At 37.1% G+C, this 12,019-nt stretch overlaps 1 protein-coding gene across 4 annotated transcripts in view; it reads right to left on the bottom strand.

Moving 5' to 3' along the window:
- Nucleotides 1-333: 333 nt before the first annotated feature.
- Nucleotides 334-12,019, bottom strand: part of PPARGC1A (PPARG coactivator 1 alpha) — a 96,078-nt gene continuing 84,392 nt past the window's right edge. For all 4 annotated transcript variants that reach the window (XM_042467987.1, XM_042467988.1, XM_042467986.1 and 1 more), the window contains 3 exons: nt 1,908-2,826; nt 836-940; nt 334-678 (listed from right to left, as the gene is read on the bottom strand). In XM_042467987.1, the coding sequence (XP_042323921.1) occupies nt 492-678; nt 836-940; nt 1,908-2,826 (1,211 nt within the window). In that variant the 3' untranslated portion in view covers nt 334-491. The remainder of the gene's footprint in view (nt 679-835; nt 941-1,907; nt 2,827-12,019) is intronic.

Below are 12,019 nucleotides of genomic sequence, written 5' to 3'. Positions count from 1 at the left end.
GCTACGTCCCTGTTTTGCCTATAGAGATGGAGGACCCAAAAGCTTGCCTCTTTGATGTGTTAGCTTTTCAATGAAGAAATTACCTGATTTTTGATATAAAACTGATGTAACTTGGGAATCACTGCTTAAGATAAAGTATATTTTGTCCATACCACAGAAGATTCTTTTTTAATGGCAGATTTATATATTGCTATATTTTCATATGCTAGCTACATTTAAGCTACTTTGCTGCTTACTATCCATGACAAAGCCCTTTTGTAATACATCTTCCAGTAGCTACTTGCATGTAAAAAATGCTGATTTACAGTAGCTTTAAAATATTACATTTTAAAGGCAAAGTGAGCATTGAAATGAAAGTACACTGGAGCATAAGAGATCACAATTATTGAGAAATGCATGTTCATAGATTAGTGTATGCATTCTGTTTGTTCTGTTTGAAAGGAGAAAATGATAAAAAAGAAGCCTTGCATTTTTTAAAAACACACATATATTCATATATAATCTGCAAAAGAAAAACAAATCTCTTCCAAAATGAAAGTTATCTGCATAGCGCTTACAATTGCTTTCTGCCTCTGTCTCTCTCTTTGTCTCGCCCTTTCAGATTCCCGTTTTTCATATTCTTTGCGGTATTCTTCCCTCTTCAGCCTTTCATGCTGATATTCCTCATAGCTGTCATATCTAGGAGAAATAACTTAATCATTACAATGAGACTCTGGAATTTCCTCAAGATACAAATGCATAATAAGAATTGGATGTTTGTTGGTTCATTTGTTGATATATCCAACAAACAAACATAAAAACACAATGCACACATAAATATGACAATCTTTGCTACCTGGGTCTATGGCTATATGGTGATCTGGATCGTGATCTTGAATACAAGGGGGAACTTCTATATGCCTGGGTTCTACAATGACTGGACTCATAATAATAATAAGATCTGTTAGAAGAAATAAAGAAAGAAAACATCAGATTAGGTGAGAACGGCTGAATAATTCACATTTTGTCCCTATAATCTTCTTGTGGCCCAAATCTAGTTACTTTCTAGCAATGTTGGAGGTTTTCTAGTAATATCTGCTGCTTTCTCTTAACAACATATGAAGTGCCAAGGAGAACTGGAGCTTGATAGCCAGCAAGAACCATTTCATGTTGAACACAAGCAATGATTTACTTTCCCTAATATGGCAAGTCATCAGCAGGGCACTGCCTCTAATACAGTCATCCCGCCATATTTGCGGCTTTGATATTTGCGGATTTGATTATTCACGGATGTCATTAATATGTTCTCTCTAGGACTGTCTAGGTCCTCCAGTGCAACTCTGTGGTCAACTTTAACTAAAAGTTGCACTGAAAGACCGTTTGTAGCTACTCCAGTGCCACTCTATGGTCAGTGTATGTTGGACATTGACCACAGAGTTGCACTGGAAGACCTAGAGATTCCTAGAGAGGTGTCCTTCAGGTAAAAACATGGTGTTTTTGTTATTTGCGGGTTTTCCATATTCACGGGGGTCTTGTTCCCCTAACCCTAGCGAATATGGAGGGACAACTGTACTTGAAAATTCATTTGGCTTATCATAGCCTTTCATACACTCAAATGTCCTTTCTTAAAAATATATGTTAATCAGTTGGCCAGAACCACATGCTTCTACTACAAAGAATTCTGTAACCACGAACTGTGGGGAAAAGCAATTCCATCTATCTGAGCGATTTATTTTCCATAAATTATTTACTGAGATACAAGCAGATTACTAAGAAAGCTCAAGTCAACTGCATGTGATATAAGCCATAACTAGCTTAGTATTGAGGAAGCTGCTAATACAGGTTAGGCATGGCAACTTTCAGCAGACACACATCAGATTCCATCAGCCTGATTCTTCTTGTTCACCATCCCACTTCCCCAACATTACCCTGAGGAGGATCTACTGCATGGTGACCTTGATCTTGATCGGGAATATGGAGAACGGGAACAAGACCTATGCTGAGGGAAGGATCTTGATCGTGAGCGTATCCTTTGGAATCTTTGAGAAAGCAGGGATTTGGGTGAATCCACTGAATCTCTGCATGGAGAGTTAAGGGATGTGCAAGATGGCGACAGGTCAAACAATGAGTAGGTTTGCATTCCATCCCACGAGCAGCATAGTTTGTCATTTTCATCTTCACTATCATCAAAAAGACCATCCATTGCTAGTCCGGAATTTATAAACATAGGTAGCTTGGAGAATTGTTCATCACTGTAATTACTGTTGTCCCTCAGTTCACTGATCTTAGTGGTCTTTTCCTCAAAAACAGCTTGGCTAGGGTGACCAAAGTGCTTGTTGAGTTCAGCCCGGATTTCTTGGTCTTGGAGCTGTTTCCTGCTGTTGCATTGCAAATCCTGCTTGCTTGCCTGTGAAGTCTCTCTCTTGTCGTACTGGTTGTGTTGTTCAAAAGAAGAACAAATATGACACCACTGCCCAGGCAACCAACCTTTTAAATCTACTTGTCTGGAATCCTGAGGTTCCTGGGATAGGTTGGTGCATATTCCTGTTTTTGAATTAGCAGATTGACAGTAGTCATGGTCACCAAATAGCCGCAAACCAGGCCGCTTTGTCTTCCTCTCCTCGTTACTGACAGACAGCACAGTCGTCTTGCTAAGCTGTGCATACAGCTCTGACTGCTCTGGACCCTTCCGACCTAAGTTATGTCCTTGAGAGCTGGAAGACTCATTGCAGCGGGGTTTTTTGAAAGGTGGCATCACAGTCTTGCATGACGACTTTGGCTTTGGTGAAGTCCTAAAAGGGTTGTCTTGGTTCGCTTTGTGAGGAGGGGTTGTAGGTGGAGTTAGGCCTGAGAACAGAGTAAAAACAACAGCAACCAAGTCTTAGTATATGGGTTTCTTTCAATGCTTCCAAAATACATATTCCCAAACAATCTATGTTGTTGTCTCTTTCTGTTTCCATGCACATTTTCCACATCCTTTTCGTAATACCTTGTCTCCTAAAATATGCTTAAATTAAAATGTGCAACTCTATGGAATACAGAAATGGATAGTAAATATTTATTTTAATTAGCCAACAGCAAGCCTATGACATAAATTTAATGGAACTATGATTCCCTCCTATCATTACTTTTGTTCTAAAACCAATTATTAGACCCAATCAGAATAGACCCACTGAATGAGTTCTGAAGTCAACATGTGTGAATCCCATTGTTTCAATGGGTCTAAAGTTCGGATCAACCATTAATCTGGCATCCCTCTTGGATTTGATTCCTCCCACATGACCTTGGTGTCATATTTGTTAATATTAGTCCCTCACAGCCATCCAGGAGCCTTATTATTACAGTGCTGGGAGAGGAGAATATACTGCTATGGTTCAAAAGCTACTAATAATAACCCACTAATATGAATACACGGAGCTTTAAATGCCAAAGTGAATAGCACCCATTTCCTAGCAAACAGTATCCCATTTCCATGAGGAATCTGATATTGTGATTCATGTTCCATTTAATTTCGTACTTCTAATATATAATTTTATAAACAAAGTAAATATGAACCAACATCAATGCCATTTGTTTATATAAAAAGTTTATATTGTAAATTTTAAGATTTCATTCACTGTAAACATCAACTCTTTTACACCAGATTAATGTCTGCTTGAATAATTTAAGCAACAAAATATTAGACAACAATAACAATGGTGTGAAATAAGAGTGTTTCTATAAGAAGGAAATACAAGGCCCAAGAATGATTCTGAATGTAATAGCAATGATATTGGCCTGCAGAATTCATCAATGTAGTATATTCTTGTATATTCATCAACGTAATATACTCTTGCTAACATATATAGAATGCATTATTGGAAACACAACAAATATGTTTACCTAGGACATGGTTCGCCAACAAAAAATTAAGCAAAGAATGATAATGAAATTGAAATGGCATCTAAACAGTCTAAACTACACCCGAGCATCAATGAAAATCACAAGGGAGAGCCTGAAATTTACCCTCCATTTAGCAAACAGGGGCTTAAGTAAATAAAGAGGAGACAAATGTCAGATCAATAACTACCAGGCTTCCCCCCACAGCATGATGTTAATTCACTATGCTAGATCTCTTTGTAGAGATGAAAGATCACACACAGACACAGTGAAATCTCTTAAACGAAAGAAGTCAAAGCTTTCATCCTACTGCTGGTAGTTTTGTGCAGTAGATGTCGGTAATGCTTTTGAGTTCCTTTCAGGTTTTATAAAAGGTGATATTAATTCATTTATTTTTAACAGATTGCCGGGAACTAAAATTTTCTAGTTTGAGGTGAGTTGGGCAATGAAGCAGCGTTTCTGGTTTGTTTGTTTGTTTGTTTGTTTTTAAAGGAGATTCAGAAATTTCCATTGGTGGAAATGTTTCACTGAATACTCAACTATCTTCCAGGCAAGATCCAGAAATTGTATTTCCTGCTTCACAGCACAGGACTGGCTTAAATAATGTGCTGCATTTAACTCCTTACTTCGGCTGCACAATACACAAACTGATGGTCCCTAGTTCAGAAAGACACATCGAAGGCAGGCATGATGTTTGACTTTTAAAAAGGAGTAAGAAGAACAAACCTTGCTTGGTAAACTAGTTCTGCCCAAACCCTGGTTCTAACATGTAGCATGTCAATGGCCAGTAACACACAGCCCAGCTATTACAAACATTCCATTATAAAGGAAACACAATGCACTTTACCCATCCAAGGTTTATCCCACATAAAGGAAATATGAAATCTCTACTAGTCCCCAACAACCACCCAGTACTGTAGGGGATCAAACTCCTGTTCCTAAGCAGGGATATAAAGAATTTTTTTAAAATTGGAAACATAATAGAAAAATGTGTGTCTTGTGTATGGGAAACCCCGCTGAAAATTCTGGACTGACAAAATCTACACAGGTACTTGGCATAAAATTTGCACTCCTTTTTGCAAAGAAAACAGCATTTTCCATGCAGAAAATCCCATTTCTGTCACAGAAAATGGTGTTTTCTATGCAAAACAACCATGTGTGTACTTTGCATACAGTAAGTACCAAATTATGACTAGTTTTTGAAAACTGAAGTTTTAAAGACTTTTCTCACAGGGGAATGAAATTGCTAAAATTACTTGTTCTTTCTCTTGGGCACTAAATTAGTGAAGAATTGCATCCCTGTTTCTGAGGAGCAACCAGAAAGTAATCAGTTTGACTGGCTTGTATTCTTCTGGAATTCTTCTGGAAGCCGGAGTAGCAATGGGATCATTCACATGAAGTACACCTGGATCTAATAAGTAGCCTGAGAGCCAATGTGGTGGACTGCACTGGACTGCAACTCTGGAGACCAGAGTTTGAATCCCCACTTGGCCATGGAAACCCATTTGGTAGACGTGCACAAGTCACATTTTGTCAACCATAGAAAAAGACAATGTGATCCTGTCCCGCCCCAACATATCCTGTCAAGAAAACCCGATTATAAGTTTGCCTTAGGGTTGCCATAAGTCAGAAATGACTTGAAGGTATGCATCAACAATAACAGCCTCCAGTGGCACAATCTGCCAAGTGTGGAGAGGCACAACAATGTATTTCCTCTACTATAAGCCTAAGCAGATGTTAGGGAGAAGCTTGTTACAAATATGCCGAATCTTTTAGACATGCAAAGATAAAAGATGGTCTGGTAAACAGAACCAGAAACATTACAAGGAACATTACAAGGAAAATATGAAGGATTAAGAATGCTGTTATTTATACTGTTCATATGTACATACTGCTATTTATTGTACACAGAGTATAATGAGTTCTGATATGGAACACAATCATGCAGAATATTTGACTGTATAAATCCAGAGCATGAAACAACTACATTTTTGAGCACCACTAAAATATAAATAAATGAAGCTGTGAGTTGTAGTCCAGAAGACCTAGTCTAAGCCCTAAACCAACTACTGCAACTACAATTTATAAAGACTAAGTGGACCATTTATTGTTACACACCCTTAACTCTTTTATTGTTATACATCTCTAGCTGTTTTTAAGTACAGGCTACAATATAATTAAGAATAGGGATTACTGAGGGCAAGCATTATGCTAAATCCTTGCTCCTAACTCTTCCACTTTTGCACCTGAAAAAAATAGTAATTAGGCATGCTTGTGTTGTACTAAAAATTAGTGTGTCCCCAAAATTATGTTACATAACTGTGACTGAAAGCTGAAATAGCAACGGCTAAAACAGGTTTAGATTTTTTTTCTATGTTGTAGTAGATCATCCCTGTACTCATGTTGGCAATTGTACAATCAAACTGTAAGATGGTACAACTGTATGATCAAACTGTAAAATAAAGAAAACCCATAAACCAGGGAAGACAATTCCAACAATGCTAGGAATCAAAGAGACACTTCAGGCAAGCACAGGGAGCTTTGGTACGTGGTATAGGTGATATGTGCAAGCCACATTACAACAGTAATATTCTCAGCTCATTGAAATCACTAGTTGAATCAGCATGTCAAGTCCTGCAAGAATTAATGTATTGAAAAAATTCTTTAACTCTTTTTAAAAAAGAACTCAAGTAGTGAATGCTACCAGAATTTTAGCCAAAACATGTCCACCGACAAGAGGTATCAGCATGCTGGAGAAGACATCACGGTTTGCAGAAGTGTATCAAATCTTTGTGGGTGAGAGAGTTAAGCCAGCAACACATCCTAAATACAACTGGATAGGGACTGAGCATACTCAGTAGTCATTAGATATCAGTGGTTATAAATTAAAAACTGAAGGGGCGGTGGGAAATAGAATGCAATATCCTGGAAGGGAGCATGTCTGGCTGGTGCACTGTTCAGGCACAAATTATACTGCAACACGCTCTTGCACATTACATGTATAGTAGCACTCTTATGTTTTTGTACTTCAAACAGAGATTAGGAGGGGAGAATGGTGAAATGTGGTCATAATGACAAAAGGAAAGCATTCAGGTTTTGACAATGAAGTGCAGAAGAGTACATAGAAACAGTTCAAGTGGAAATCATTCTAAAAAGTGAAGTTGCAGTGACCCAGGAAATATTCTGTAAAACAAATTCTTCTTTGAAGGATATATTAAAGGAAGGATGTACTTGGTGAAATGACACCATATATGCGTTTCTACTTTCATCCAAAATAAAGATTCAAGGCAGATTCTTATTGAGCTGAAACACTAGGAAAAAATAAAGCCAAATTTAAATTACCTACTTTTCAGGTGTACTTTCCATATATATAATAAGAAGTAAAATATATTGACAAAGCTCCTTGCCCTTGACATGAAATGATGATGTATTTCAATACATTATAGGAGGTTTTATCTGCTTTGATAAATTATTTTTAAAGAAAAAAAAATCAGTAGTTCAAAAGCTAGAATTTTGTACAAAAAACAATGTGTTGTATGAAAATATGTTGCAGTTGAACAAATACATTTTTGTGCAAGTAATTTTTTTGGCAATTTCCCACCAAATGTGAAAAAAATAACTGAAAACTGCAGAAAAATTCTTATGATTTTGCCAAGCAGGAATAAAACATTCAAAAAATTTCATTTCTGTAATGATTTACATCCCTAATCTAATTTGAATGAAATAAAGTACACAAAAAGCAGGGAAGGGGAGATAAGGAGCAGATATGGTTAAGGATTAAGAGGTAGAAAGTTTAAACATAAAGGCTCAGAACTTAAAACATGATGCACAGAGGCTTAGCACAGAGACTTAATGTCAACTCACCTACGTCATACGCCTTTTAAGCTGAGGCAAAGCTGGAAATGCATAAATTAGCAAATATGAAAACTAAACACATTAATACATACACAGAGACATGGCACAATCTACACTACCACCTCACTTAGCGCCAGGTATAGACTAAGCTTGACATAAGCAAAATGGTTAAATGGACACTTGAAAAGTATGAACAAATGGTGACAAAGATGGATCACAAGCACAAATACTAAGCATACATGCATAACAAAAAAATTAGGGCTAACTATGACTTTCTGTTATGTGCACTGTTAGAACAAATTCAAGTTTGTCACAGTGTAAATGTGTTACAATGGTAAACATGGGGTGGGGGTGGGATTTTACATTATGCATTAAGTTAGAAAGAAAATTCATACTTGGTTCTTTCTTCCTATTCCCTCTTTTTCTATTATCAGACTCTGCCCACTTTCCCTGAATCTAAACTTGGTAGAAAATTAGTCCATATTTATTCACGGCAAGTATTGCCTCTGCTTTGCCTTTACTCTAATCACAGTAATCTGAGTTCCATCTCATGCCATGATCCTAAATCAATAGTGCTAAAACATTCTGCGCCCTTTTGGATTATTTCACGCTGGCTGGTTTTCCCTCGGCAAATGTGTACATTTTCGCGTTGACAGTGCAAGGTATATTCCGTGCTCTCTCTTGAACTTAGCAGGTTTTGACAGATTTATGTAAGGACAGATGGCCATTACAGGCTGAAGGCTGACAAGAGGCAGTTCAGAGCATTGTTAACACACTTGCACAAACTCTCAGCAGTGCGGCACTGTGCAGAATGTAATTCAGACTATAGCTTTTTTATTGCTGCCTATTTTCCTTTGTCAAAAGTGCCTGCTGTGCACAGCAACAAATGGCTGCCATTACCCGGAATGTAATGGGTGTCAGACAAATCACGTAACACAAACAATCAAGAGTATGTAGGTCATATTTCAACAGAGCACAACCTTAGCAATATTTATGATTACTGCATTGAAATGTGCTCTATAATAAACAAGTACCTCTACATCACTCACACTTATATACTTCTCCACAGCATACCCTGTAGAGGTGGTACATACTTTCCTTAAAAAAAACCAGCCTTATTAATTTTAAGTTTGTTTTGTAGACATAGACCCCTATTCTAGAGAATGAAAAGTGCATTTGCCACCATATTCTGCATAAAAGGAAATGCCATGGTTGACAATCTAGCTAAACATTGGCAATATTTGAAAAGAAAAAAAATTGATTTGATTTTGATAAGATTAACCAAATTTCTCAGCAGAGGGGCCACATATTCTTTGGTTGCTATTAAGTTTTTCCTAATGCAAAGTTTTCAAAGCCAAATGAGATAAAAAAAATAAAATTTGATTCCATGAATGGAATGGCTTTGCTTAGGCAACACTACAAAGTGTACTGGGCTCTTCACAGTACTTTCTTTCTCTTCCCATTCTTTCTGCTCCCCAAATGGGATTTCCCAATGGTTGTGCCATCACTGTCATTCAAACAGCTTACTTTATAGAGTAGCCCATGGTATCTGCTGGGGTTTAGTTCCAGAACTCATTGTATCAAAGTCCGTGAATGCCCAAATCCCATCAAATACAATGGCATCGTAAAATAACAACCCTTATATAAAATGGCAAAATTAAGGTTTGCTTTTTTGAATGTATATATTTTAAAAATGTTTTCAAGCTGTGGATGCTTGAATCTGTGGATAAAAAAAATCTGTGGATACAGAGGATGATTGTACAAGGCTGTAAATTCTTCAATACTTATTATTTGTTTCAAACTCTATTTGTAACGTGTAACATCCCCTGACCCACACATATGCTCCTGGAAAATACATACACCCTAATGTCTATAGAAAAATAGAATACTGTGCATACAACACTAAACCCATTATTTATCCTCTAATTATTCAGAAATACAGATTATTTATTCATTATTTATTTAGAAATTCCCTCCTAGACAGTTTGATGAAATTGACAGCCAATATGATCTGTCTTACAAGTTTACTCAAATAAACTTGCTCTAGCTCAGTTTGTTCATTTAGGTGCAGATTTTTTTTCCACACCAAAGGTTGCACCATAACAGCCTTCCATACCACAGCATGAAAAAGATCTCCCTGAAACCATAGGCAATTTTTTCAAGTCTAATTGCATTCTGTGGGGAGAACAGGTTGCCACAACTTGGGGGAAGAGTAAGCTCTTCTTTCATCAAGCCATTCCCAAAATACCCTCTGGGCTTGAAAAAGAGTCACCTACTCTCTCAGGTGTTTATGGAGAAGTGGCTTCAAGACCATCAGGTAAGTGCATTATCTATACCCCAGGTTCTGCCAGTTCTACAACCTTGACCTAGATTGCAGAGGAATGACTCTTCCTTGAAGGAAGGGACAGAAAACAGCATGCAGAGATGTCTCCTAGTCCAACTTGGAGCATCTCTAGAAGCATGTAAAGAATAGAAATTTTCTCATCTGGGATGAGGGTGAGGGGCAAAATCAACTGTCATGCCTATGACTGAATAGTAGTAAACAGCCTTATGATGATGATGATGATGATTCTGCATTTCAAACCTTTTTGTGAAAACTTCACTTACATAAAAACATTTGTTTATGTGAAAAAATATATTGGTTTGTTTTTAGCACGGAAAACAATGTTTGCAAATTAGTCCCAACATGTAAAACAAAATGATGTTAAATAAAAAATTAAGTGTGCAAAACCTCTCATAATATTGTCCAGAAGGAAATATGGTGAAATTCTTAATTCTTACATGTTGAAATTAAATAAGGATAGATTTGAATCCCCAGTCTCTAGTTTAAACAGGAGTAAACAGAAGATGGATGCTCAACAGGTTATCATTAGGCAATATTAGTCTAGATGGATAAGTTAGTCTGTGATGTGTGTGTAGATAAAGGTATAACATTCAACTATCTATTGCTAAGTTCTTGGGGGCACTGAAAGTAGCATTTTTTTTTACATCAGCAGATGCATATGAAGACCTCTGAACAATGAAGGCCTATATGAATGCTAACTTCTATTATCATAATTAAAAATACTACGGTATTTCCATTCATCAAAATGTTGAACCATTTCCTATTTTAAGTCAATAAATAGAATTTAAACATACAGCTTATTCATCCAAAGGCAGGTCCTCAAAAAGCATAGCAAGCAAAATATATATGTCAATATATACTACCCTGACAGTTTTAACCAGATAAGATAGAATTTACCCAGTAAAAGGGTTTTGCACATTTACACCTAACCCTCTAACCTAGGCCTATACAGCTCCTGATCCATCAAAATTAAGGGAACCTTGGGTGGGATTGCAAAGCACATTGAAGACCACAGTATGTATTGGCAGGCCAGGTCTACATGTGACGAGTTGTGAATTGTGCAGGCCTGCTCCATCAACGACACAATATTAGCACCCATCTAGAACAAATGGCCATACGTTTGCTTTAGGAGTCATATCCTGTACAATGTATGATTATACTGATGGCAATTTTGGTATCAGGCTTTAACATGACTGATAGTTCTTCAGTGTTAATGTATAAACATCTAATAATGTATCTCATTTGTGGATCTGTATTTGTGGGCTAGAAAGAGGAGTCTGTTGAACCTTCCTGAAGGCATGCTGCAAGTATCAGCGTTATTAAAAATAAATAGATTCTTTTACATCTTATGAGTTTGGAAATAGGATTATCAAGGGAAACATTATTTAAAGCCACTTAAGGCACTGAACACAAGATAATGGCCTGATTCAGTAAAAGAATCAGCAGGGCTTCTGTATGACACAAAACGGCAGAAGCTGGGAATGGATAATAAAATTAAATAGCCATCATATAATAAAGGACTACATGTCTGTTGAGCCGTCAGTTTAATCTTGTTGTCAGTACAGAGGAGGATAAATATAGACCTCTGGAAATATCTAATAATTTACCAGACGGCATTCCCTCAGGTCAAACTTTCCACTACCCATCCTTGCCCATATCATTTTTTTTAGAAGCCAGGTTTGTAGACAGATAAGGGACAAAACCCATGCAATTTGAAGTGGTACTTCAGGTTGCGGAGGGGGTGGTGGTGGGAAGGGTTGCACACACCTCTAAAGTATCTAATAATTGATGATTGTAATTTCATGACAGTCAACATTCCCAATGTGAATACTAAAAATCCAAAATTTTGTGCGTGTTCATAAACTCACTGATTCCTAACGGTTATATTAAAAGTCAGAGACTTTCCCTAGAAGTTTGTTCCAACATGGCCTAAAAATGTGGCAATCAATCAATCAATCAATC

This window comes from Sceloporus undulatus, chromosome 5, assembly GCF_019175285.1.
Source record: "Sceloporus undulatus isolate JIND9_A2432 ecotype Alabama chromosome 5, SceUnd_v1.1, whole genome shotgun sequence".
Classification (NCBI taxonomy): domain Eukaryota; kingdom Metazoa; phylum Chordata; class Lepidosauria; order Squamata; family Phrynosomatidae; genus Sceloporus; species Sceloporus undulatus.
Note: the sequence above shows the minus strand (reverse complement) of the source record. Positions and strands in the feature narration are given on the sequence as shown.